This window comes from Diceros bicornis, chromosome 34 (genome assembly GCF_020826845.1).
Source record: "Diceros bicornis minor isolate mBicDic1 chromosome 34, mDicBic1.mat.cur, whole genome shotgun sequence".
In the NCBI taxonomy this organism is placed as follows: Eukaryota; Metazoa; Chordata; class Mammalia; order Perissodactyla; family Rhinocerotidae; genus Diceros; species Diceros bicornis.
This window is the reverse complement of record NC_080773.1, coordinates 26,234,565-26,259,559: the sequence shown is the minus strand read 5'-3', so window position 1 is coordinate 26,259,559 and position 24,995 is coordinate 26,234,565. Positions and strand designations below refer to the sequence as shown.

The 24,995-nt window shown below is 46.0% G+C and overlaps 1 protein-coding gene across 8 annotated transcripts in view; it reads right to left on the bottom strand.

Annotated features, from left to right (window-relative positions):
* Positions 1–23,960, bottom strand: part of LOC131397222 (sialic acid-binding Ig-like lectin 8) — a 34,996-nt gene extending 11,036 nt beyond the window's left edge. The window contains exons 1-9 of one of the 8 annotated variants that reach the window (XR_009216730.1): positions 23,431–23,960; positions 22,944–23,222; positions 22,679–22,726; positions 21,646–21,903; positions 20,891–20,987; positions 20,470–20,553; positions 17,162–17,513; positions 16,776–16,838; positions 13,258–14,919 (exon numbers count right to left, since the gene is read on the bottom strand). Coding sequence is in view for 5 of the 8 variants with exons in the window: in XM_058529989.1 (XP_058385972.1) it covers positions 16,742–16,838; positions 20,470–20,553; positions 20,891–20,987; positions 21,646–21,903; positions 22,679–22,726; positions 22,944–23,222; positions 23,431–23,878 (1,311 nt within the window). In the remaining 3 variants the exon portion in view is untranslated. Of the gene's footprint in view, positions 1–13,257; positions 16,839–17,161; positions 17,514–20,469; positions 20,554–20,890; positions 20,988–21,645; positions 21,904–22,678; positions 22,727–22,943; positions 23,223–23,425 lie in introns of those variants that run through there. The other 7 variants (XM_058529990.1, XR_009216731.1, XR_009216732.1 and 4 more) reach the window with 7 other exon arrangements.
* Positions 23,961–24,995: the final 1,035 nt, after the last annotated feature.

The following is a 24,995-nucleotide window of genomic DNA, read 5'->3' as shown; positions in this document are numbered from 1 at the left end:
GATTCTGTGTTAGCACAAGCCGGGGACGTCGAGGGGATCCCTGCTCACAGCACGGCTGGGAAACTGAGGCTGTGATTCTCTGCACCATGGGTTTGGAAAGGAAGAAAGTGCAGGACAGAAGGGGCAGATTTCAAAAGGGATAGAAACTTTTCCCTTTGTGGGGGCTGTTTGGGCACAGGGCAAATTATTTCATCGCTGGTGTCTCACAGGACCGCGCTTCTCCTCATTGCTCCAGAGCATGGTGAGGTCTGCCGACCTCTGAGTCGTTGCCTGAGCAGGTTCTGCTCTCAGCATGCCGGTGTTCAGGAGACACAGAGCAAGGAACGCCAGCCTGGGGGTCATTCACCCTCAGGGATGGTGAAGATTCCATGAGAGAATAGACATGAGCCTGAATTCACAGAAGGTTATTTTTTAACTGTGTGGTGCGGGCCAGGAGGAAGTGATGGGAATCCTGTGAGGTGGTGCCTCGTCAGACCAATGTGGGTTTTCTTGAAACATTTTTTGGGGAAACATAAGACACATACAGAGAAGTGCCCTCACAAGAACAGCTCAGTGATTCATCAAAAAATGAAGATCCTCCAAGAAGTAGGACCTTGGGAGCACCCAGGACCTCCCCCGTGGTCCCCCTCCCTATCCCCACACCACACTCCCCCAAGGAGCCCCAGACTCACTGTAATGTCATTTGTTTCCTTGCTTTTCTCTGTGGTTTTATCATCTGAACATGCTGCCTTTAACACTATGGATTTGCATGTCTTTATCTTAAGACATAGAAATATACATAGAAAAATTACAGTCTGTTTTCTTCTATTCAACTTCATGAATCTGTCCATCCCATATTATGCCCTTCCCAGAACTATCACCCAAAACCTACGGCAGTGTCAGTGCCATGATCATGGAGAAGGAAGGTGCGGGGTTGGAGCCTGCATAGACCCTCTTACACCATCACCATTTCCTGCATTTTCAGCTGGAATCTCATCCTGCAGCCCCATCCCCCTCCTGGGCTCCCCTGTCTTGGCCACTCATTCTCTCCCTGCAGGGGCAGCTGCAGTATCTGTGGTCAGAAGGGCCTGGCCATGCCGATCCTGTTCCCATTGTTCCCAATTTGAAAAGAAAAGCAGAAGAATTGGAAGGAGAGACATGGGGAAGTACAAGAAACGAACTGTGTGCAAAAGAGGAAGCATGACCCATGGGCCATCAGAGCTGAGGAGGCTTCTAGCCTTATTTCTCCAATTTTCAGAGAAGACAGTGAGATCCAGAGGAAGCAAGACAATTGCCCAAATCACACAGGTGCCATGCCTCATGCACTATTCTCTGCACTGGGATCCACTTCATCAATCTGTGTCAGCCCAGGTTTCCTTGGATTGGGAGGCAGTAGTTTATGTTAATCTGGAAGGGAAGAATTTTCAACTCATCCCAAGAGGGGAGGGAGTAGATTTCATTCATTCATTCATTCAACAATCACGTAAACCATGCCCTCAGGTTTCTAGTAAGAGGGGTGAATATGACAGGTCTAGCCCTTGCCTTTGAGGAGAGCACCATCTGGTAGGGAGACAGGTTACATGATAATTCCAGTGCCATAGGCTAGGTGGCTGTGATGGGGAAGCACACCTGGGGTGAGTGGAGCTCTTCCTCTTCTGGACTGGAAGGTGAGTCTCAGGGAGTACTGGGCCAAGTAGACACGGTAGAGACTCTCAGGGGGTCACGAGGGATGTGAATTCTGCAGGTGATGCTGGTACCCTGGGAGTTGCCGGACTCTCAGATATTATCTTCTCAATACCACTCACTCCCATACTGTGCTGGAGATTTTCCGCCAGCTACCAAGTTCTGCGCTCTGAATGTGCCCAACCACACCTTTGCCCCAGCCGACCTTAGACCACCACACTAGGGGGCGCTCATTCTACACAGGACTTGCCTGGCTCCTGGGGATTCCTTAGGAAAGGGCCATGGTGCTGTCCGTGGTTCTGATTCAGAGCTGAGGGTTGACTTTGGAGATATCTGCAGCTCTGTGGAGGGGCCTGCTCACACAGCACAGGGACCTTATATCTGGAGTCAGGAGGGTCAAGACATCAGATGTGCTGGGGAGGGCTCAGGTCTACCCGGGAGGAGGGACTAGACAGGGGGGAATTCCTCTGTTTCTCCTCCTTTTCCTTCTGTCCACCCTCAGGAATGTCCTATGAACAATGTCAGGCTGTGGTCACCGGTCCAAGGGCAGGGAAGGTGAAGGTTTTGTCCTGCGCCTTTGCATATCTCTTCCCATTTCATTTTCCCAACATCTCTAACAGAGAGGCATGTTCCCCTCATCAAGTGGAGGAGGCAGCTTAAATTCAGACAGGCGAGTAGCTGTAGCAACTAGTCACCAAAGACAGCCCCAAACAATCCAGACTCTCCTTTATACAAACATGGCGCTCCTCTCCTTACAAGATGGAGTTTGTTATTATTATCTCCTCTTCTTGAACCTAGACTGGTCCCATGATCGCTTTGACCAATAGAATGTGGAGGACAAGATGTTCTGAGACTCATATCACTCAGACACTAAGAAAGCCTGGCAGGTTCCACTCCCGCCTCATGGATTTCTGGGCATCTGTGTAAGCAATTGCGGGGACTCTGATGGAGAGAGATGCTACATAGAGGAACACTGAGGGGTCAGATGTCCAGCCCAGGTCACTGCCACCATCCCAATGCGACTGCCTGAAAGAGCCATAAGCAAATCTAGGGGTGAAACTGCCCAGTGGGGCTCTGGCCAATTTACAGAGCAATGAGAATAAACATTAAACAATAGAATAAAATAATTGCTTGAGCCACTGTGTTTTAGGTTGATTTGATGTGCAGGGCGAGATAACTAAACAGCAGCCACGCAAATCATAGCTAATAGGGAAAAGGTTAAGTTGAAAGTTTACTTACCTGATGGATTTTTCCATTTACTATATTTAAAGGATGACTTTTAAAAGGTTATTTGAGAGCTTCAGTGAACATACCCGTGGAGGCTTTGCCAAGTTGGAACTACATTTCCCAGCATCCCCTTCCCTCTTTGCTTGCAGGTTAAAGCTGGCCACAAGAGAAGGGAGAAGTGGAAGCTGCAGCCACCAAGCTCTGAGGGTCAGTGGAGGGGCAGGTGCTATGAAGACCTCGCACACCATCACTGGTGTTTGGCTACCCTGCTGGTGTGACGTAACAGCTTCTCAATTGCTGGGAGGCAAGGATGGGTAGGGGAAAACCACTGGCTGTATTTCGGACGACAAGGAGCACCAAGCCTCAGTACATGGATTGGTGACCCAGTTGGACACAGGTGGCCCAGAGAGTCATTTACAGTGACATGCAAAGGATCCAGGAGAAGAGCATCCCTAGTATTTCTCTCCTACTAAGACATGTCCTAGAATCTCTTTGACCTGACAACCTGGGCCGTTTGCCTATTCAGAGGAGTCCCATCTTCCCCGGGGCAAAGGGCAGGAAATGGCCCATCTCAGTATTCAGAAAGCCCAGTGCCAAGCTGTTTGTCTGTCTGTCTTTCTGTGTGTGTATGCTCATCATTAGCCTCCGAGGCAGGTATGATGGCTAATTTTATGTGTCAACTTGACTGGGCTGTGGAATGCCCAGGTTAAATATTATTTGTGCATGTGTCTGTGAGGCTGTTTCCAGATGAGATAGGTTTTTAACGTGGTGACCTCAGTAAAAAGAATTTCCCTCCCAAATGGGAGTGGGCACCATCCAATCCTTTGAGACTCTGAATAGAAGAGAAAGCAGTGCAGGTCAAATTTCCAGGGAAATGTTCCAGGGTAAATTTCCAAGGTGGGGTCTCCTTCTCACAAGTCAGATTTCCAGGGTAACTGGATTCCAGCATTCCTGGGAAATGCATCTCATGAGTTTAGGTCATGGCTAGGGAAGAGAAAGGGGCTGATGTCTTTTTCTGGAGGGGGACGATCTGTGTTGGAGCCTCCCAGGGGCCTGTGGGCCTCCCATTAACTTGGATGGAGAAAAGATTTTTCTGGGACTTACCCTTCCTGTCACATTCAGGAACAGTTTCTCATTTTGTAACTGTGTTTCATGTAATAAACATGAGTAAGAGAATCAACTCCACCCTCAATCCCCACCCTGGACCCCTCTGGCTCCTGGTCCTCTCACCTTCCCACAGCATGGACTGCAGCAGCACTACCAACAACAGAAGCGTCTCTTGAACCATAAATGCCAGCCACTGCCCTGGGACAGTCTGGCCACCAGGTACCCTCAGTATGGGAAGAATGGCTGGGGAAAAAGAAGAGTAAACTACAACACGAAGTGAGTGAATAAGAACAGGATAGTAATTGTGCACATAAGTGCAAGTTCAGACCCACAGCTGCCAGACATGCGGAAGTTCTTGGAGATCAGCCATCACCACTTCCCTACTCTGCAGAACTCAATATAGGTCTAGAGAAAGCAAAAGACTTCCAAAAGTGATACTGGCTGATGTGACTTTCATACTCGAAAGTGCTTATGAAAAGTTGGAATTTTTTCTGCCCTGCACATTCGGATGAACTTGTCATTAACTTTTTCCCTGGAACATAATGTTTCCCACTGAATCAATTCCTTTATGGGTATAGGGCTATTTGGGTTTTTCACTTTGTCCTGAGATGGTTTCAGTAAAATATACATTTTTTATAATTTTTAGATGTGATGTATATTTTAAAATGAATTAGCATATATTTGTGTGAGGTATCCTCATATATTGTTTTTAAAGTAAAAGACATTGAAGCCGATATACATAGTGAAAGCAGTTCTGATTATAAAGACATGCTTGATCAATTTTCCTAATGGTGACATTCCCAGAATAATCATCTAGATTAAGAAGCGTCACCAATGTCCATTCCTAGTTAGTCAGGCCCACCCGAAAAAAAGAACCACTGTTGACTTCTATCATCGATTCGTTTTATTTGTTTTTAATTTTTACACAGTTGGGAACTTCCAGTGTGCGTTCATCGTTGTCTGGCCCCTGTGCTCAGTCTTTTGCTGTCTGATTTACCCACACATCAGCAATTCATTCATTCTCAATTCTGAAAGAATTCCATTGTGTGCGTATACCGTACACTCTATAATGTGTCTACCTTTGATGGATGTTTGGGCTATTTCCAGTCTGGATCTCTGAAGAAGATTGGTGCCACAAAAGTGGTGCTTTAGGCATGTATGTGCACTTTTGATGGGTGTATCTTGTAGAGTGGCCTTTCTCAGTAATAGAGTATGTGCATATTCAGTTTTAGTAAGTATTGCCAAACAGTTTTGAAAGTGTTTATAATATTTACATTTCAATAATGAGTCTATGAGAGTTCCAGTAATTTCAATTCTGGACAATACTTGATATTTCCAATTGTTTCCTTCGTGGGATTTTTGGTCTGCTTTCATTTTAATCATGCTGGAAATTAGTGGAATTCATTGTGGGTTTATTTTGCATTTCCTTGACGACTCATGAGGCTGAGGAACTTCTCATATTCTCTTGGGGATTTGAGCATCTTCCTCTGTGAAGGACTTTAAGTCATTTGCCCATTTTCCTATTTGGTTGTTGATCCTTTTTGTATCAGTTTTTACAGGTACTTAAATATTCTGCAGACAAGTTCTCTCTTGGAGATTTTTATTACAAATATCTTCTTCATAGCATCTTTTATGAAGAGTTTCTTAATTCTAACATAGTCAAGTTTATCAATCTCTTCTGTCATTGTTAATAAATGTTTGCCCTGTTTAAGAAGTGCTTGCATAGCCACAAAAACACACACTGTCTTTTATGTTTACTAAAAAAATCTAAAGTTTCCCTTTTTACATTTACGTATCCATTCCACTAGGAATGAACTTTCCTGTATTGTGTGATGTAGGTGTTATGATTCCTTTTTGCCCATAGGGAGAGCCAATGGATCCAGCACTATTTCTCAAAAGGGCCATATTTCTCCCACTGCATTGAAGCATAGCTCTTGTCATAAATCAAGTAATTGCATATGTGTAGGTTTGATTCTGAACATTCTATCCTGCTCTGTTGGTCTATCCTAGTAAAATCCCAACATGACCTTAATTACTGTGGCTTTATAAGAGGTATTGGTAGCTTGTGGTAAGAATATACTATAACTTTTCTCTTTTTTATGATTTTTTGCCTCTTCTAGGTCCTTTCCAACAAAATAAGTCTATCTAGATAATGATTAGTACTGCATTCCTTCTACTGGGCAAGAACACGGAGAGAGATCGTCTGAGAAATAGATTCATAGGGAAGAGCAAAGCTAAAGGTGGAAAATAAGCACTGAAAACCCCTTCTACAGACTAGTCATGATCCTAAGTAACGCTAGAGGAATTTGAGGCTCTGGTGACTGAAGGTAAGTATACCAACCACACAACCATAATTCAGTTCAATTCTGACAGGACAGGTTCAAATTTCCACATTACCATCTCAACAGAAGAGGCATGCCCACTTCCAGGCATAAACACTGTTACCTCAGTGTCTACTCTTCTACACACGTTGTCCAACATTCAATAAAATATTTGGGAATGCACAAAAAGCAAGATGTGTCAACCAACTTTCAAGAGTCAACGCAATCAACAGAAGAAGTCTCAGATATGAACCAGATGTTGGAACTATCAGAAAGGAACATATAACATAACTATTATTATGTTAAATGCTCTAGTGGAAAAAGTGGGCAAAATGCATGATCACATGGGCAATTTCAACAGAAAGATGAAAATTATACAAAGAGATAAATGGAAATGGTAGCAATTTTTTAAATTTGACAACATGAAGAATGCCCTTGATGGACTCAGTAGACTTGAAACAACCAAGGAAAGAAGCAGTAACTTGAAGATCAATTCATAGAAATTACCCAAACTGAAACTAAAACCTTCCGTAAGGGCATTGAAACAACATCATATCTTTACTTAACTTTTTTGTTAAACAAGTACCAAAGACAGAATAGAATAACAAACCTGTCACCTGGATTTAAGAATTATTCACCTTTCTCCTGAGCTATTAAGTGTCACTGTTTTTTCTTATTAATTTCAGCTGTACTGAAACACCTGAAAGAAATCTTCTTCTGTTTCTGGCATTGTAAGTGCTCCCAGACTGAGTTCTTTGGCTTGCACATCCTTGTATCTTTCTTCCCCCTTTCTGTTGTAGTATGTTTTATAGTGTTCATGTGATTACTCTTCATATTCTCATGCTTTACACAGGCAGTCTCTCCAGACACTGTATCTTCCTCCTTAACTCAGAGCTAGGGTTTAGGGTGTAGGTGTTACTTTCAACCAACTTGTCTGAGATCCAAGTGTCTGGAGTTGAGGGAATCCCCGGTGATAGAAAGAGGGTAGAACTCAAATGGGAATGGGCACACCCCTCCTGAGGTCCAGGACTCCCCTGACCTGGAAGTGTCTACTTACACTTCAAGCTTCTCTAGAGTCCTCTCCATAAATCTAGAGGTGTATCCTACATTGAGGTTTTTGCTTGAAACCAAACTGAGAACAGTGTAAGGGAAGATGCTAAGCTCTGGCAACCCTCAGAGACAGCCCCTATGATATGTAAGCCTTCTTCTCTGGAAGTCTTTTCATTGATTTTATCCAGATCAGTCCACTCATATGAGTGAGCGTGTGTGCCAATTGGGAGATCTCGGTGAAAGTTCTCAGAGTTCTGTCAACCCAACTTTCCCGCATATGTTCCTGCTTCTTGAGAAGAAGAAATTATTCAAGATCAGGAACCTTTCGGGGCCACACTACAGACTTCTGATTCTTTCCAATTGACCCCATTGAGAAGGATATGGTGTGATGTTTTATTCCTTTCCTGGTTTGTACTTTGGTGGTGAAATTTTAGCTCCATTTACTGAAATGTCCCGTGTTCACTTAAAACAGGATGGGAATCGCCAATCACAGCAAAAGGCTAAGTTGCCAGCAGGAACTTGCATTTCAAGGGATAAAGAACCAGCACACAATGAACACACACCTTGTACCAGGACCTGCATACAGTGCTTTAAGTGTGTCACAGCATCCTTGTGACATGGGGCTTATTATTTCCCCACATTACAGAGCAGGACACTGAGGTACAGAGAAGCAGAGTGACTAACTTTCTCATGTCACCCCCTTCGCAAATGGAGAAACTAGAATTGAATTCAAATTTCTCTTATTGTAAAGCTTATATTTATTACCTACAGCAAAGAATTCCCATTAAATTATTTATAATCCATTGACTAAAGATACATTTACTCCACTAGAACCAGTGTTTGAAGTCTCCCTTTCCCAGAGAAGCTCTGAGCTATAGAAAATATTTGTCCTCTATCCTCTGAATACTGGGGGCTGATGTTCCTGTCCCGTGGCCCTCAAGCTTCGCCTGTGATACCTGAGGGAAAGTTAGTGGAGCTCTTGATCTCATTATGCTTTGATGAGAAAGGCTTATGGGCAGAACTTGACTATGGGGAAATGAGGACATACCATGTATAACCTCATCCTTCCCATCACGTCAACTTGGGACTCCCGCTGTGCTATGGAGTGGCAGATACCCCTCTCCCAATGAGTCTCAGAGAAAAAAGATTGTTTCTTTCATTTACTATGTTATTGAAAGGCAATGATGTCCATCGGAATGGAGTATCTGGGAAGAAACATAATAGCTCCCTCTGTAGTGGTGAAGGGTGGAATGAGTGTTGGTCCTCCCCTCTTCTCAAGCCATTAAAACAGAGAAATAGGTAGATTCTGGAATCCCTCTTGTCCCACTCCTCAGGCACTGAGTACCCAGAAACCAGGCGCTGAGTATCCCAAGCACTGAACTCTCCTTGGACTCCCTCTTGCACTCAGGGTGCTGGGAATCCTGGCCCCACACTCATAGAAGACATGGCATTGGGTGGTTTTCCATGATCACACTAACTCCAGGAAACATTATACATCAGAGTGGTTGATGCCAAATTCCCAGTCTTGTTGGGTGATGACCTAAAATTGAGGTGTGTATCAAGATCCTTTATATGCTATGATGTAATGAACTCTCTCCCCTCCTTCCAGCCTTATCATGAACTAATTTCTCTGGGCTGCAATGAAGGTGGCTCACCACACAAGGGGACGTCTGTCCTCCCAATACTCTTTGTAGACCTAGAGCTCCAGGCCACGGAATGATGCTGTCTGTGGTTCTGAACTAAGGCCAAGTTCTGAGGTCAAAAATCGCCCAGCTCTAAGAGAGGTCTGAACCCCTCAAGCATGGGATCCAAGATTCAGGCCAGGAAGGCAGACATATAACCTGAAGTGGTGAAAAGATATGGCTTGCCTAAGAGAAAAGCTTTAGGAGACATGAATCCTCTCGTCAGTTGCCTGGGGTTCTCTTATGCTCTCTCTGTTTCCTTTTTCGTTCTTGGGCATGCTTCTGCATGCCTGGGTGTCCCTAATTGCCTAGAGGAACTAAGAACAGTGAGACTATATGAAAGACAATTGGACCTAAGATTAAAGAGACCAATAGGGAACTGAAGAGAGAAAGATTCTGGGAGAATATTGGGCTTTATGTTGAGAGGCTGAGATATCGGAGTTACAGAAACTCGTGGGCGAGGGGCCATCAGTTTCAAAGAGTAATCCTTATACTACTGAGAAGTATTCATAACCCTTGTTTACTGACTAATATATTTCAGGAAAATTTTAAAAATAGGTTTTCTCATAAGACCTTACTACTTATAATTTATATCTACTAAATAGAATATTTAGATCTAGATCCTGGAGAAAGCAGCTGACTTTCACTCATTCTTGAATATTGATTGAACATCTACTCAGCGCTAAGCACCATCACACACGTGAGGTTACGTGGCGCCCGTGGTCTGGTCTATAACATCAACAGCAGGTCCCGCTTCCCAGAGCCAGCAACGTTTGATGACCATCTTGGTATACTCCATTCTTTGGTTTCAGGACATTTGTTTTTTTTCTCTCATTTGATCCTGTTGGAGGTATGATGCTATATAGTTCTATTTTATTTTGCAGAGTAATTACCTAGTCTTCTAAATTTCATTTGTACTGCTTGTTTTTAATGGGAGATGTGCTATACTTAATAAATCTCTCAAATTATTTTTATTTTATTTTATTGCAGTAACTTTGGAATATAACATTATATAAATTCAGGTGTACATCATTATATTTCTATTTCTACTTAGGTTACATCATGTTAACCACCGAAAGACTAATTAAAATCCATCACCACAAACATGTGCCTAATCATCCCTGTCACCCTCCTCCCCCCCCATTTCCCTTTGGTAACCACCAATCCAATCTCTGTCTCTATGTGATTGTTTGTTGTTGTTTTTATCTTCTACTCATGAGTGAGATCTTATGGTATTTGACTTTCTCCCTCTGTCTTGTTTCGCTTAGCACAATACCCTCAAGGTCCATCCATGTTGTCACAAATGGCTGGATTTCATCCTTTGTTATGGTTGAGTAGTATTCCATTGCGTATATATACCACATCTTCTTCATCCATCTCAAAATAGTGAGAACATGTATTTGTTTTCGTTTTTTCTTGAGTGAAAGTGGTTTAACATCACTGCTTTTGGAAATAACCAGTTTTTGCAGTTCTTCTCATTGGGTAACTGGAGCAAACTTTCTAGAACAAAGATAAGTAGAGCTCATGCTCCTGATTAGAACAGTTGGGATCCCACTGACTCATTTTCTCTACAACAGCGTTGCTCAGCCAATTTCCCCCCGGAACGTCCTAAACTGATGAAGTTCACACAAGAATTCCACACTCCAGATTCCAGATCCTTTGAGGTACTTGGAGGAGTTGAAGACATAAGCAAAGTCTGGCTGCCTTTGGATGGAAGAAAGTGCAATGGATTTATGGCCAAAAAAGAGATTTTATTTTCTTACAGTGTCACTTCCTTCCAGTCATCTCCTTTTCAACTTCCTCAAACAAAGCCTGAAGTGAGAAAACAGAGTTGTGAAATGTCAGTATTGGGATTTCTCTATTCACAACATCCTTCTGGTTTTCTGATGGGGAACCAGCCACATGCTCAGGCTTCTATAGTAATATGTTGACCACAAGTGACAGAATCATTAGTCTATCCTAAAAAAGGAGAATTTTATGAGAATATTCTGAGAACTCCCACTTCATTAAAGAAGAGCAAAACCACCTGTTGGGAAAGATAGTCCTGAGTCTCTCATACTCTCACACATCTTGCTGCCTCTACCCAAATCATGATGCTCTGACTGCTCATTACCTGGCCGAGTTCTCATGGATGTATTTGCAGGGAGCAACCTTGAGGGATGAGATCACGTCTCCATCCAGGACAAAGAGCAGGCTCACCTACTGCTTGCTCTGATGTGGTAGATTCAGAATTTGCTTGTCTTTGCCTCCTGGGGACCTATCTACCTGACTCAGGGCTTTCTCTGAGACTTATCTTATCAACAAAATTTTCTGAATAGCTCTGGGAGCCAAAACACACCCACTCCTTAACCCCATGGGCTCACCATCTATCGGAATGGGGAGCATTGAAGATGCCCTTACAGACAATATCAGTTCCGTTAGGAAAGTATGAGGCTCAGAACAAAGACCTGGGCTGGAGACATATTTTAAAGCAACAGCATCTTTTCTTTAATTTTTAAAATATTTATCAAAAGCATATTATGTGTCAGGTATTGGTCTTGGTGATCAAAATAGACAAAAATACCTTCACCCTGTATCACAGATCAGGCATAGACTTGTCCTTGGGAACGGGCAGTGAGGAAACATTGCCCAGGCAAAGTCTCAGAGGTGAACACAGACAGATAAAAAGAGAGGACGAGGCTGGGAAGTCTGTTCCTTTCCTTTCCAGGACCAGGCTGGGGAGTGAGGGAGGGAGGAAGGAATTAAGGAAAGAAAAAGAAAAAAAATGAAAGGAAAGAAGGAGAGCAAGAGGTGGAAGAAAGAGAAGAGAGAGACAGAGAGAGACTCTGAGCTGGCTGAATCCATGGAAGTGTGGATGGCCAGCTTAGCAGCTGTGGTCGTCACTGCTCTTAGGAACACACTTAACTGTTTGAGCGCTCACCAACCAGTTAGGACAGTGGCTGGACACAAGGCAAATCCCTGGGGCCCACTGATAACGACCCCCTGTAACACTGAGGCTGTCTAACTGGATTTTTCTTGTTCCTCCACTTGCTGGCTTGTGTGAATATGAGCAGCTCACCTGAGCCTCCTCTGTGACACAGAGGCAATGCTGATCCTCTCAGAGTCACTGTGAGGACTGAATAACACAGGATAGGTGAGGAATTGATGCACAATAGGTGATAGCAGATGGATTAGTTCCCTAGAGCTGCTGTGACAAATTAACACACACTGTGTGGCCTAAAACAGCAGAAATTTATTCTTTCACAGTTCTGGAGGCTGGAAGACAACAACCAAGGTTTCAGCAGGACCACGCACCCTCGGAACACTCTAGGGAAGAATCCTTTCTTGACTGATCTGGGTTCTGGTGGTTGCCAGCAATCCTTGGCGTTTCTTGCCTTGTGGCGTCACAACTCCAATCTCTACCTCCATTGTCACACGGCCTTCTTCCCTACATGTTTCTGTGTCCAAATTTCGCTCTTTGTATAAGGACAAGAGTCACTGGTTTTAGGGCTCCTCGCCCCCCCCTCCACCCGGCAAAATACGTCTGACCTCATACTAACTGGGTCATGTCTCCAAATAAAATCACGTTCACAGGTATCAGGGGTGAGAACCTGAATAAATCTTTTTGGGGGAGATAATTCAACCCACAACAGCAGGCATTCACTATCAGGATTACTGGACCCCCATGATGTTCCCACTGTCCATCTCCAGTCCCTACCTTCCTCCAGAGCTCCAGACCATCCATCTCTCCAGCTGCCTGCTGCATGCTGGTCTCCCTGGGGAGTCCCAGAGACCCGTGAGTTTCCAACATGTGACTCTGACATCATTGTCTCCATCATGGCCCTGCCCCCCAACACTTGAAAGAAATGAAAACATACATGGAAAAGACTTGTAGAGGGCCAGCCCCGTGGATTAGCAGTTAGGTCTGCGCGCTCCACTACTGGCATCCCGTGTTCGCATGCCGGGTGCGCACCGACGTACCGCTTCTCCGGCCATGCTGAGGCCGTGTCCCACATACAGCAACTGGAAGGATGTGCAACTATGACATACAACTATCTACTGGGGCTTTTGGGGAAAAAAAGGAGGCGGATTGGCAATGGACATTAGCTCAGAGTCTGTCTTCCTCAGCAAAAAGAGGAGGATTAGCATGGATGTTAGCTCAGGGCTGATCTTCTTCACTAAATAAATAAATAATTAAAAATAAAAAATAAAAATAAAACTTGTAGAAATATATTCAGAGCAGCTTTATTCATAATTGCCAAAAACGGGAAACAAGCCCAATGTTCATCAACAAAAACAAGGGTAAACAAACTGTGATATACTGGAAACCTACTCAGCAATGAAGGAACAAAGTACTGATACACACACAATGGATGAACCTCAAAAAATTCAATACTGAGTGAAAAAGCCACTTGAGTACATACTGCATGATTCTAGTTATATAAACAAATTATAATATATATATAGTTCATTTTTTCCAAACATTGATTCACTTCTTCTACCACATTGGTTGAAATATCCTTCCTTTCCAAAATGAATAGACTAGATGCTGTTCAGTGGACCATGTATAATGTGTGGGTCTATTTATGGATTCTGTTCTGTCCACAGCACACTCTCTTAATGACTCTACTTCATAGAAAAGTCTGATGTCTCCAACTGTGGTCTTCCTATCCAATACTGTTTTCCTATTCTAGGTTTTTACATTTCCATATAGAGTTTAGAATCAGCTTCTCAATTTATATATTATATATATATATATATATATATACACATAAATCAATATGGAGAAAAGTGACGTCTTAACAAAACCGTGTCTTCCCATCCATGAACATGGTATATCTCTTCATTCATTTGGATCTTCTTTAACTTCCCTCAGCAATGTTCCCTATTTCTCAGTGCAAAAGTATTTCATGTTTAAATAAAAAATTGTTCCTTTGTCCTTTATGTTTTTTTGGTGCTATTATAAATTTGTTGGGGTCCTTTTGTAGAGAATTTTTCGTGCCTCACCCAATCTTTGATTTCTTTCCACAACGACCACTTTATGAAGTGACTGCTGAGAAATAGTCCTGTCTTTGTGTGGGGGTCAAAGGGCAATTTGGGGATGATTTGCTTCATTCATCAGAAGGTAATGTGATCGATTGAGAACCTTTCTCATTCACCGGGTTTGTCTCTATAGGGGGCGATCATGAGCTGCTGCTTGACTGCCCCATCGCAATGCAAATGTCCACCACTTGGGCTCAGCTTTCAAAGACACAGGAAGATGATGGCCTGGTGCATGGACATTCCAGGAGGAGGGATCTCACTGTGCAAGGTCTGAGGTCTGACGCTGGTCCCCTCCAGAGTCAGGAGAAATTCCCAGCAGGACCTTACTGTCCAAAGCATGGTGATCCAGCATGTGTTCAGCATACACTTTGTGGCAGGTGTTCTGATAGGATTTTACTCCAAGAATTCTCACTATGAACTGGTAGGTAGGGCTTCCCATCCCTGATTCACAGAGTAGGAAATTGAGGCACAGAGAGGTAGGAGTCAGTCTGTCACTTACTTTGTAAACAGGTAGTGTGGATGCAAACTCAAACTCTTTGGTTCCAAAGTCTCTGTTCTTTACACTATTTAGTGGGATTTTTAACTCTACAGCACCTGACTTTTTCTTTGCCCCACAGGAGCTGTGATCTCTCAAGCCAGGATCGAGTCTCTGCAGTATCTCACTTGTGGATCTTGATCTCTGAGTTCTCACTAGCAGCGGACTCCTGTTCCTGTGGATCCCAAGGCTTCATCCCATGAAAGCTGAGGGATGCATAATGGAGTTGTTCTTCCTCCCCGGAGCAGGTGGCAGCCACATCTGGGGGAGGGTGGTCTGGGAAGCTGCTCTCCTGGGATTCAATCAGGGGACCCTGAGTAGAGGGAGAGAGAAGGGAGTCAGAGCAGAACAGTAAGGACAGGATAAGACAGCGAGTGTCCAAGAGGGAACCCCACGTATTCCTTCTTCCATTCATCCCACATACATTTTTCGTGACATCTCCTTTCTTTATGTTTTCCTTGAATATTTGATATTTAAAGAACACATTATTTGGTGCTTGCTAATCTCATGAGCTTCCCACAACAACCCCATAAGGAAGATATTATCATTGTCTCCATTTTATATATATGACAACGGCGATGATCAAAGTAAGCAACATGCTCAAAGTCCCTGAGGAAGGGGCCACCCTGGTAGCATAGTGGCTAAATTCGTGCACTCTGCTTGGCAGCCCTGGGTTCGCAGGTTCAGATCCCCGGCACGGACCTAGGCACTGCTTATCAAGCCATGCTGTGGCTGGCGTCCCACATATAAAGTAGAAGAAGATGGGCACGGACGTTAGCCCAGGGCCAATCTTCCTCAGCAAAAAGAGGAGAATTGGCATCAGATGTTAGCTCAGGGCTAATCTTCCTCAGCAAAATATCCCTGCTGAAACCAGGATCCAATCTAGTTCTTTCTGACCACGAAGCGTGAGGCCCCCTGTGTGTGAGGCCCTGAGCTGGGTGCTGGATGTTCTGTGGTGGACACAGCAGACACAGACCCTGACTTCTTGCGGCTTACTCTTTAATTGAGGAAGGCAGCAAAATATGAGTTAAGCAAATAAATACCTAATTGTGAATTATATGTTGGACAGGAACTGGGTAAGCGAGAGAGGATTATAGGGCCTTGATTCAGGCATGTCACCTGCCCTTGGGAAGCTCGCAGTTTGGTGGAAGGACAAGTCAGTCAAAGAAATTATGTCCCTGTGGTAGGCAGAATAACAGCCCCCCAACGGTGGCTGTCCAAGGTGATATCCAAGCCCTAATCCCTAGGAACCTGTGAATGTGTTAGACTACATAAGGAAAAGGGACTTTGCAGATGGAATTAAGTGAAGGATATTGAGATGGGGACATTCTCCCGGATTATTTGGGAAGGCCTAAGGTAATCAGAAGGGTCTTTACATGTGAAAGGAGGCAGAGAGAGATTTGAAGACGCTGTACTTTTGGCCTTGAAGATGGAGAAAGAGGCCATGAACCAAGGAATGCAGGCGCCCTCTAGAGGATGGAAAAGGCAAGAAAATGCATCTTCCCCTGGAGCCTCCAGACGGGCCTCAGCCCTGTTGGCCAATGCCTTCCTTTTAGCGCAGTGAAACCCATTTTGGACTTGTGACCTCCAGAACCGTAAGATAATAAATTTATGTTGTTGGAAGCCACTGAATTTGTGATGATTCATCACAGCAGCAACAAGAAAGTAACACAGACTCATGGAGGAGAGTGACTGGTGCTGCCAAGGAGCATCCTTCTCTGCTGCTCCTCTTGACAAGAGAGCATTTCAACAGAATTGTTAATATTTTTGCCCCTCCCATTCTCTTCATAATTCAAATTAAGATTCACACACACACACACACACACACACACACTTCCCGATACTGCTGTTATCAGGCACACCAGTGACCTCTGCTGGGGAAATCCAAATAGCCATCTTTCAGTCCTCACCTCTCTGGACTTTGCAGCAGCAGGTGACCTGACTGCACACCTGCCCTAAAGGAAAGCCCCTTTGGACTTAATTACAAGACATCACACTTTCTGTGTCCGTTGACCTCGCTGGAAGCCCCCTTGCTGGATGCTCCCCATCTCCCTGCCCCTAAATATCAGAGCAGCCCCGGACACTTTCCTTCTTCAACTTTGTTTCGTGACCTCATCCACTACATTGGCTTCATCTCATCTAATAGGTTGATGACTCCCACATCCGTACCTCCAGCTCCTTCTACTCTCTGGAAAGACTTTGATCCAAAGGTATACTTGAAATGCCCATTCCCTGTCAAAACAAACAGAAAACTCAACATATTCAGACCGAACTTCTCCTTTTCTCCCCCAAATCTCTTCCTCCAATCATCTCCACCTCAGTAATTGGTACCTCCATTTTTCTGGCTGCTCAGTGCAGAAATCTAGGAGTCATCCTTGGCCCCTTTCTGTCACTCACACCACACTCCCAATCCATTATCAACTCTCAGTAGCCTTAACTTCAGAATTCACCCAGAATCTGATCAGGCCCCACCCTCACGCCATCCTGCTTCCAGCCACCATCATCTCCTGCCTGAATGTTTCACCAGCCCCTTTTCTAACTTCCCTAATACACACAGTCTCTCTGTGCACAACAGCCAGAGGGATCCTGTAAAAATGAAAAGTGGGATCAGGATCCTCTTCTGCCAGAAAGTCTCCAGATGCCCACAGTGTCCTCCTTGTGCAGACGTGATGTACACACATGCTGACTTCCCCAAACTCATTTCATGCTTATTGGCCCTGCCTCCCTCTGTGTAATCACTTGGACGTCCTTGCTGCTCCTCACTCACTGGTCAGCCTCCTGTGTCTGACTGTTTTCACCTGCTGTTCACTCTGCCTGCAGGGCTCTTGGATCACACAGTCAAATTGAAAACTCTTGATCCTCCTTCACGTTTTTGCTCAAACATCACTAAAAAAACCGCAAGCCAACCTACGGAATGGGAGACAATATCTGCAAATCATGTAACAGATAAGGGGTTAACATCCAGAATTATAAAGAACTCCCACAAATCAACAACAACCACAAAAATACACCCGTTAAAAAATGAGCACAGAACTTGAATTAGACATTTCCCCAAAGAATATATAAATGGCCAATAAGCATATGGAAAGATGCTTAACGTCACTAATCATCAGAGAAGTGTAAATCAGAACTACAATGAGATATCACCTCACACGCATTAGAATGACCACTATTAAAAAAAAAAAGAACAAGTGTTGGTGACGATACAGAGAAATTTGAACCCTTGTGCACTGTTGCTGGGAATGTAAAATGGTGCAGTCACTAGGGAAAACAGTATGGAGGTTTCTCAAAATATTAAAAATGGAATTGCCGTATGATCCAGCAGTTCCACTTAGGAGTATTTATCCAAATGAACTCAAAGCAGAATCTCCAAGAGACATTTGCACACTCATGTTCACTGCAGCATTATTCACAGTAGCCAAGAAGTGGAAGCAACTCAAATATCCAGTGACAGATGGATGGATAAAGAAAATGTGGTGTATACATAGATGGGGATGCTATTCAGCCTTTAAAACAAAGGAAATCCTGTCACATACCACAACATAGATGAACCTTGAGGACAGTATGCTAAGTGAAATAAACCAGTCACACAAAGACAAATACTGCATGATTCCACTAATATGGGATGTCTAGAGTAGTCAAGCCCATGGAGACAGAAAGTAGAATGGCGTTTGCAGGGGCTGGGGTGGCGGGGAAAGTGGGTAGTCGATGGGTGCAGAGTTTCAGTTTTGCAAGATGGAAATGTTCTAGAGATCTGTTGCACAACTGTACACTTAAGAATCCTTATGATGGTAAATTTGTTATGAAATTTTCACTACAAGAAATAAATAAATCCCAAGAGCACTCCACAAGTCATCTCCCCACAAGTCATCTCTCCCTCTTCTCTGTACCTTGCATTTTCCCCAAAGCACACGTCTAACTTGCACATTCTATTCACTTATTTGTTGTTTGGTTGTTTTTTTTTTTTCACTAGTTTGATTATCATCCTCTGTCTAGAAAACAACTTCATTGAGCCAAGATTTTAGATATTTTTCATGATGAGTCTCTGTCACCTACAGTGCTCATCACTCAATAGGTGCTCAACAACATTTCCTGGAGGAACTGATGAATGAAAAGATGCACGTTACCCACTATCACAACCTTCCAAAGATGTCCAGTCACATTCTGAATGCAATAAATAAGTGAAAAGTGTGACATATCCATAAGAGCGTGGAGGATGAACAGGAATGAATGAGTGGAAATGGAGAGTGAAGACCATTAGAGGAGGAACAGCCCATGCGGAGACCCGGAGGCACAAGTAACCTTGTTCTGACTGATGACGATGAAAAGTCCAGGGTGGATGGAGCAGACTGGGAGGTGGGGGGATTGGAGGAAGAGGACTGGATAGTGGGACTGCGTGAGGCAAGTAGGGCACTTGCCCAAAATGCAAATTTAAAAGGGGAGCTGAAAACCTCTGTAATTGAGATAAATAATGTTTTCATGCAAGATATTTTGAATCAATTAAATGCAAAAAAACACCACGGAGAAGGGAAAATCAAAAATTTATATAACCCAGGATTAGTAAGAATGTCTTTCTGAACCTACTGGAGCCTCAGACAGAAGAAAAATGTGTCCCTCTCTACATAGGTTTTTAAGGATTTTAGTGGTCAATTTTTTCCAGAACATTAAAATAATTGAAATATTATTAAAAACCTGAAATGCACAGTGTATTTGAACATTAAGTTTAAAGGTTTTATGGCTACCCAAATCAGAATTTGTTACAATTTTGGTTTCGTGGCCTTACTGGAAACAAATGCAGAGAGAATATTTTCAAAATCTGCTTCTCTGACTCTCTCGTTTTCAGCTGAGAACACTGCCATATGTGACAATTTCTCTTGACCAAGTTATGATCTTAAATTATTATTAACTAACTTGAGTCTACTGATCCTACCATTGTTCAGATTTTTTATATTTTGCTCCTCATGAAATTTTTTCATTAATTTTGATTTTTTATAAACAGTGCATTGAAGTATTATCTCGATTGCTGAGAATTTTGGCACCTTTCTTAGTTTTGCACTTGGGGCGAGTGCCTCACCCTCCTCACCCTAACCCTGGCCCTTCTGGAGAGGTAGGTGCTGAGAGGCCAGAATATGCAGGGCTGCAGGCTGAGGAGCGTGAGCTTCATTCTCTAGGTCAGGGGTCAGCAAACTACAGCCCATGAGTCAAATCCGGCCCCATACCTGTGTTTCTAAATAAAGTTTTACTGGAACACAGCCACGCTCATTCATTTACATATGGTCTGAGGCTGCTTTTATGCTGCAATAGCAAAGTTTTGTGGCTGCAACACAGACTGTATGGCCCACAAAGCCAAAGTCATTTACTCTCTGGCCCTTGAAAGAAAAACTCTGCCGGCCTCTGCTCTAGGTGATGGGGGCAAACAGATGTTCAAATACAGAGGAACTGGACAATGATGATTTTTAGATGATCACTCTGTGTAGAGCAAGGGAGATGAGGGGCAGGGAGATGAGGGGTCCAGGAAAGAGATCCTGAAGCCTCAGCAATGACAGAGGTCAAAATGGAGGGATGGAGACTGATGCTACCTGTTCTTAAGGGGAAACACGGAAAAGACGGGGTGAGTATTTGGTCGAAGCAGAAGAAAGGCAGGACAGAGAGACGGTGATTCCTCTGATCCTAGCCTGAAGGAAAGAGGAGGGGGCTGTCCTGCTGTCAGTGAGATGGGGATCTGACCCTGGGGGAGCAGGAGGAGATGAGGAGAACAACTTTGGCCATGATGAGCAGAGCAATTCAGAGAGCCATCCTGGGGGAGGCGTCCAGGCAAGATGCTGGATGGCGAGATACACAGGTCACTCACTGAGAGACTTACCTTGTGACTGCATTTGCACCCTCCATGCTTGTGTCCTCCATGCCCACCGCTGGCCTTGCTGCTTTCTTCCTGCGGGACCTCACTCTGAGTGAAGAGACCAGAGAGACTTTCAGTCTGGCCCGCTCAGGGTGCAGTGGGCAGACTGACCCCTCCTCTGCTGTCTTCTAAGGGGCTGGAGGGGAGACTGAGATGGGAGAGGAGTGGTCGCGTCCCAGAGACCCCAGAGTTGAGAACAGGCTCCCCCTTCCCGGACAGTGGGGCCCGGGGTTTGTGACAGACTCACCTGGGTGCCAGGGGTCTCCTTCCTGCCCTTGCTTCAGGCTCTGGACCCACCCACTCACACAGCTCTGGCTTCAAGGATCCGTGTCTGCCTGCCCTTCCCACCCCAGGGCTCTCCCTCCCTCCCCAGGTCCCTGCTCACATGATGACGATGACGCAGAAGGACAGAAAGAGCAGAGTCTTAGCACCTGCTCCCCAGACTGCACCCAGCGCCACTCCTGATAAAGGACACGCTTTTCCTGCAGAGGATTGGATTATTGGTGGTTCTCCTCCGAGAGCTCAATTTCTTCTCCTCCCACTCCCTGTAGGACGTCACACTTCTGTGTGCAGTCCACTTCACCAGATACAGAAACAGGGACATGGGGATGGGGTTGCGGGAAGGGGTGGGGTTAGGGTGAGGAGAGTGAGGCATACGAGTGCTGGGTTGCAGCCTGTCTTTATTAAGATATTGATATTTTGTTCTTCATGGCATTTATGTTTATTTTTTTAAAAAAATATTGCATTTCAGTATTATTTCTTTTGATTACTAAGATTTTTTTGGCTTATCTTTAAATTTTGTGGCCATGGTAAGTCCTACACTTGCCTGACCCTCCTCCCAGCCCCAAAAAGCGAGGACCTTATGTCCCCAGACACACCAGTCCAGGCCCCAGCCCCTCTCCTCCAAGACCCACCTCCTTCCCTGGCTCCCCCTCCAGCCCTCAATCCACCCCACAGCCCTGTCCCGGCAGGAAGACGACAGTGAGACTCTGAGTCCCAGGGAATTTCCAGGCCTCACATCCCATCACAGACAAGAGCTGAGCTCCCCTCTGAAGCTCAGGGGGCTGCTGGGTGGACTGTGGGGTGGGGTGGGTGCTGTCCTCCTCCTCCAGCCCCTCCCCCTTCCACCGGTGCACTCACTCTGCAGAGAGAGGCTCAGGGAGACATGCAGGGAGCCCCGAGGGTGCTGAGCTTGGCAGGTGAATTCACCCTCATGCCCCGACTCCACCCGGGGCAGCTCCAGGACCCCGGGGTTCAAGGGCTGTGAGGGGGTCAGGATCCGTCTCCCACGGGCCCAGCTCAGCCTGGCTGGAGGGTTGCTGTCGACAACACAGACCAGGTGCAGGGACTGGCCCTCTAGGACTGAAAGAGATGAGCCGTTCTTCAGGGTTGTGGGTGCTGGAGAACAAGAGACAGGGGGTCAGAGAGGCAAAGAGATGGAGAGAAAAAAATGGACGCAGAAGGAGACCTGATGAAGAGGACAGATGCAGATGCAATTTGAAGTGCAGGAAAACTCACACTGTCACCCCTCGCTGCTGGGAATGTACACTTGTCCACCCTCCATGCAAAGCGACTTGACCATATCTCTCAAAATTAGAAAGAGCATAGGAAGCAGCCTTATTTTGCTTTTAGGAAGTTACCCCACAGACACACACACACGTGTCAAAGGAGACACAAGAGCATTCATTTCCGTGTTTCTGTTTGTAGAAGAAAACAAATGCCATGATTTTTCCATTAATAGAAGATGCACACAAATCAGAATCCAGCCAGGCCGTGGAATACGGCACAGTCACGGGGAAGAATGGGGACAGTCTGTACTACTGACGTCAAATGACCTGTAAGATCATTTAGTTGAAGAAACCAAGGCCCAGAACAGCCTGTGGACACTGGTCACTTCCTGGGAGTGGACTGGGCATCCGAGGACAGACTCTGCTGTGCATTGTGAATTTTAGACCATGTGAATATATTACCTGTTCAAAAATACCTAAACAGTTGTTAGGGAAAATAAAAAGATGAGACTGGAGGATTCCTCAGGAGATGGGTGATAAGAAGCCTCAAGAGATGGGCTCTGCTGTGTGAATGTTGCCCTTTCTCCTTGTGGAGCCGAGGGGGGTGGAGAATTCTGAGGGGAGTGAGGGGCTGATGGGGACAGATGCTCACAGCTCCTTCCTACCTGTGCTGTTTCCTGGGAAGACAGTGACGGTCAGGCTCTGTGGAGAGTCTGGCACAGAAAGACAAGGTGGCCCCACATCAGTGGTGAGGGCTGGGTGGACACGGGTCCTTGTCCCCAGGAGCTGCATAAATGGCGGAAGGGTGGAAGTGGGCATCCTCCTGACCCCCTCCCAGCCTAGATTCTGGGACCCACCACCAGTATCTGAGATCCTGACACCCCCATCCTCACTGCCCTCAGGATCCGGGCATCCTGGCCCAGCACTCACAGGTGACGTTGAGCTGGATGGTCCTTTCCACAGTTAGACCAGTTGTGGGGAACTTCACCTGACAGGTGAGGTTGGTGCCATGGTCCTGGGGCCGTGGGGTGAGGGTGAGCACCGAGGAGAGGTTGGTCCTGGGGCCCAGGGAGGTGAGGGCAGCCAACATCCAGGAGAAGATGGGGGGCGTGCCCTGCTCACAGGCCCAGGGCACAGAGCAGGTCAGGTTCCTGGGGCGGCCAGACTCCAGGGTCTGTGGGATGAGGATGTTCGGTGTATGGTTCAGGGCTGGTGAGGAGAGAGGGAGACACAGGGATCAGGAGGGAGGGTCTGAGGAGCTGCCCTGAGAGAAGCCTCAGGCTTGGGTCCAGCTCCTCCCTTTGACCCCTGACCTGTTTTACCCCCAAACCCCTCCCAGGATGGAAAGCCCCCTCCCTGCTTGCCCCAGGACCCCCATGTCCTTCCTCTGTGGTGATTCCTGGAGCCAGCACCTTACCCGTCACATGCACAGAGAGCTGGTTACTTGTATAAGAATATTTCACACTTCCTTTTTCCACTCGAAAAAAGTATTTTCCATCATCTGTCCTCCTGGCGTCTCTGATGTCCAGGGAGCAGTCATTGGTCCAGGGGTCCCCAAGGAGGCGGAATCGGCCCCGGGTCTCCTCCTGTACTTTATGATCTGGTTTGTTTGTGGCCACAGGAGCATCCTGGTGTGGTTTTGCCCCTTCCCGGTACCAGTAGCCATGAGCTGAGTTAACGTAAGCCCGGTCACTCTTAGGGTAGGAGAAGGAGCAGGGCACAAACACACACAGGCTCTCCTGCACCGTCACTGAGTCCTGCATTTGCAGTGGATAATTCTGCTTGTCATCCTCCTCCGGCTCCCTCCATCCCTCGGCCCCATCCCTCCACCACAGCAGGGCCAGCAGCAGCAGCAGCAGTAGCATGTCTGGGGTTGGCTGTGCCGGGTTCTCTGGGAAAGGCTTTTTGTCAGGGTTCTCTCTCAGGAACTAAAAATTGCAAGATTTAGAGGAGTCATTAACAGGAAGATGAGGGTGAGGTCAGAACAGTGACCCTCCTCAGAGGAGGAACTTCACACCCAGACTGCATCAGGGCCGGTACACCCCATGGAGTCAACCAACCGCCAACCACGTCCACTCCTGGGGACCCTGGGCCAGGGAGTGTGAGATCCTCACCCAAATTCACAGCCCATGCAGGGCCTGAGTCCCATCTGCTGCCTCCCTGTCGATGTCCTTTCCCTCAGGGATCATTTTCTGCAAAGTGTAAACTGGTCGCTTCTGGCCAAACCCCCTGAGTCTGTCTGTGGAGGTCATTCCAGCCAGGGGTGGGACTCAGGGACACGAGATATGAGGGAGGCCAACTGACCTCCCTCTCTCAGCATCACCATGGTGGCCATCCCCTCTCTGCTCACGAGGTCATATACCAGCCCTGGACGCAGACCTGAGTCACCATCCAGTGGGGAGACAACAAGTGTCCTGACAGCTGGAGCTCCCTGTGACCGGGGCTGCAATGGGGGACACACAGGCAGTGTGGGGTGTCGCTCTCTCTCCAGGTTGGAGGCTGTGTCTCAGGAGGACTGGGCAGAGGGGACACTCAGGCGCTGGAGGCGAGGATTCTGTGTGTTAGCACAGCTAAGGATGTTGAGGGAAGTCCAGCCCACAGGACCCCTGGGAAACTGAGGTTGTGATTCTCTGCACCATGAGTTTTGGAAGGGAAGAAAGTGCAGGAGGGAAGAGGCAGATTTCGAAAGGGATAGAAACTTCCCCATTCGCTGGGGCTGTCTGGAGAACACGATGGATTTCTTCATCGCTGGTGTCTCAAGGGGCCATGTTTCTCCTCATTGCTTTGGAGCATGGTGTGGTCTGCTGGCCTCCAAGCCTTTGCCCGAGCAGGCTCTGCTCCCAGGAAACCCAGTGTTCAGGAGACACAGAGCAAGGAATGCCAAATCTGGGGGTCATCCACCCTCAGGGATGGTGAGGATTTCGTGAGAGAAGAGACATGCACCTCAATACACAGAAGGTTATTTTTAACTGTGTGGTGGGG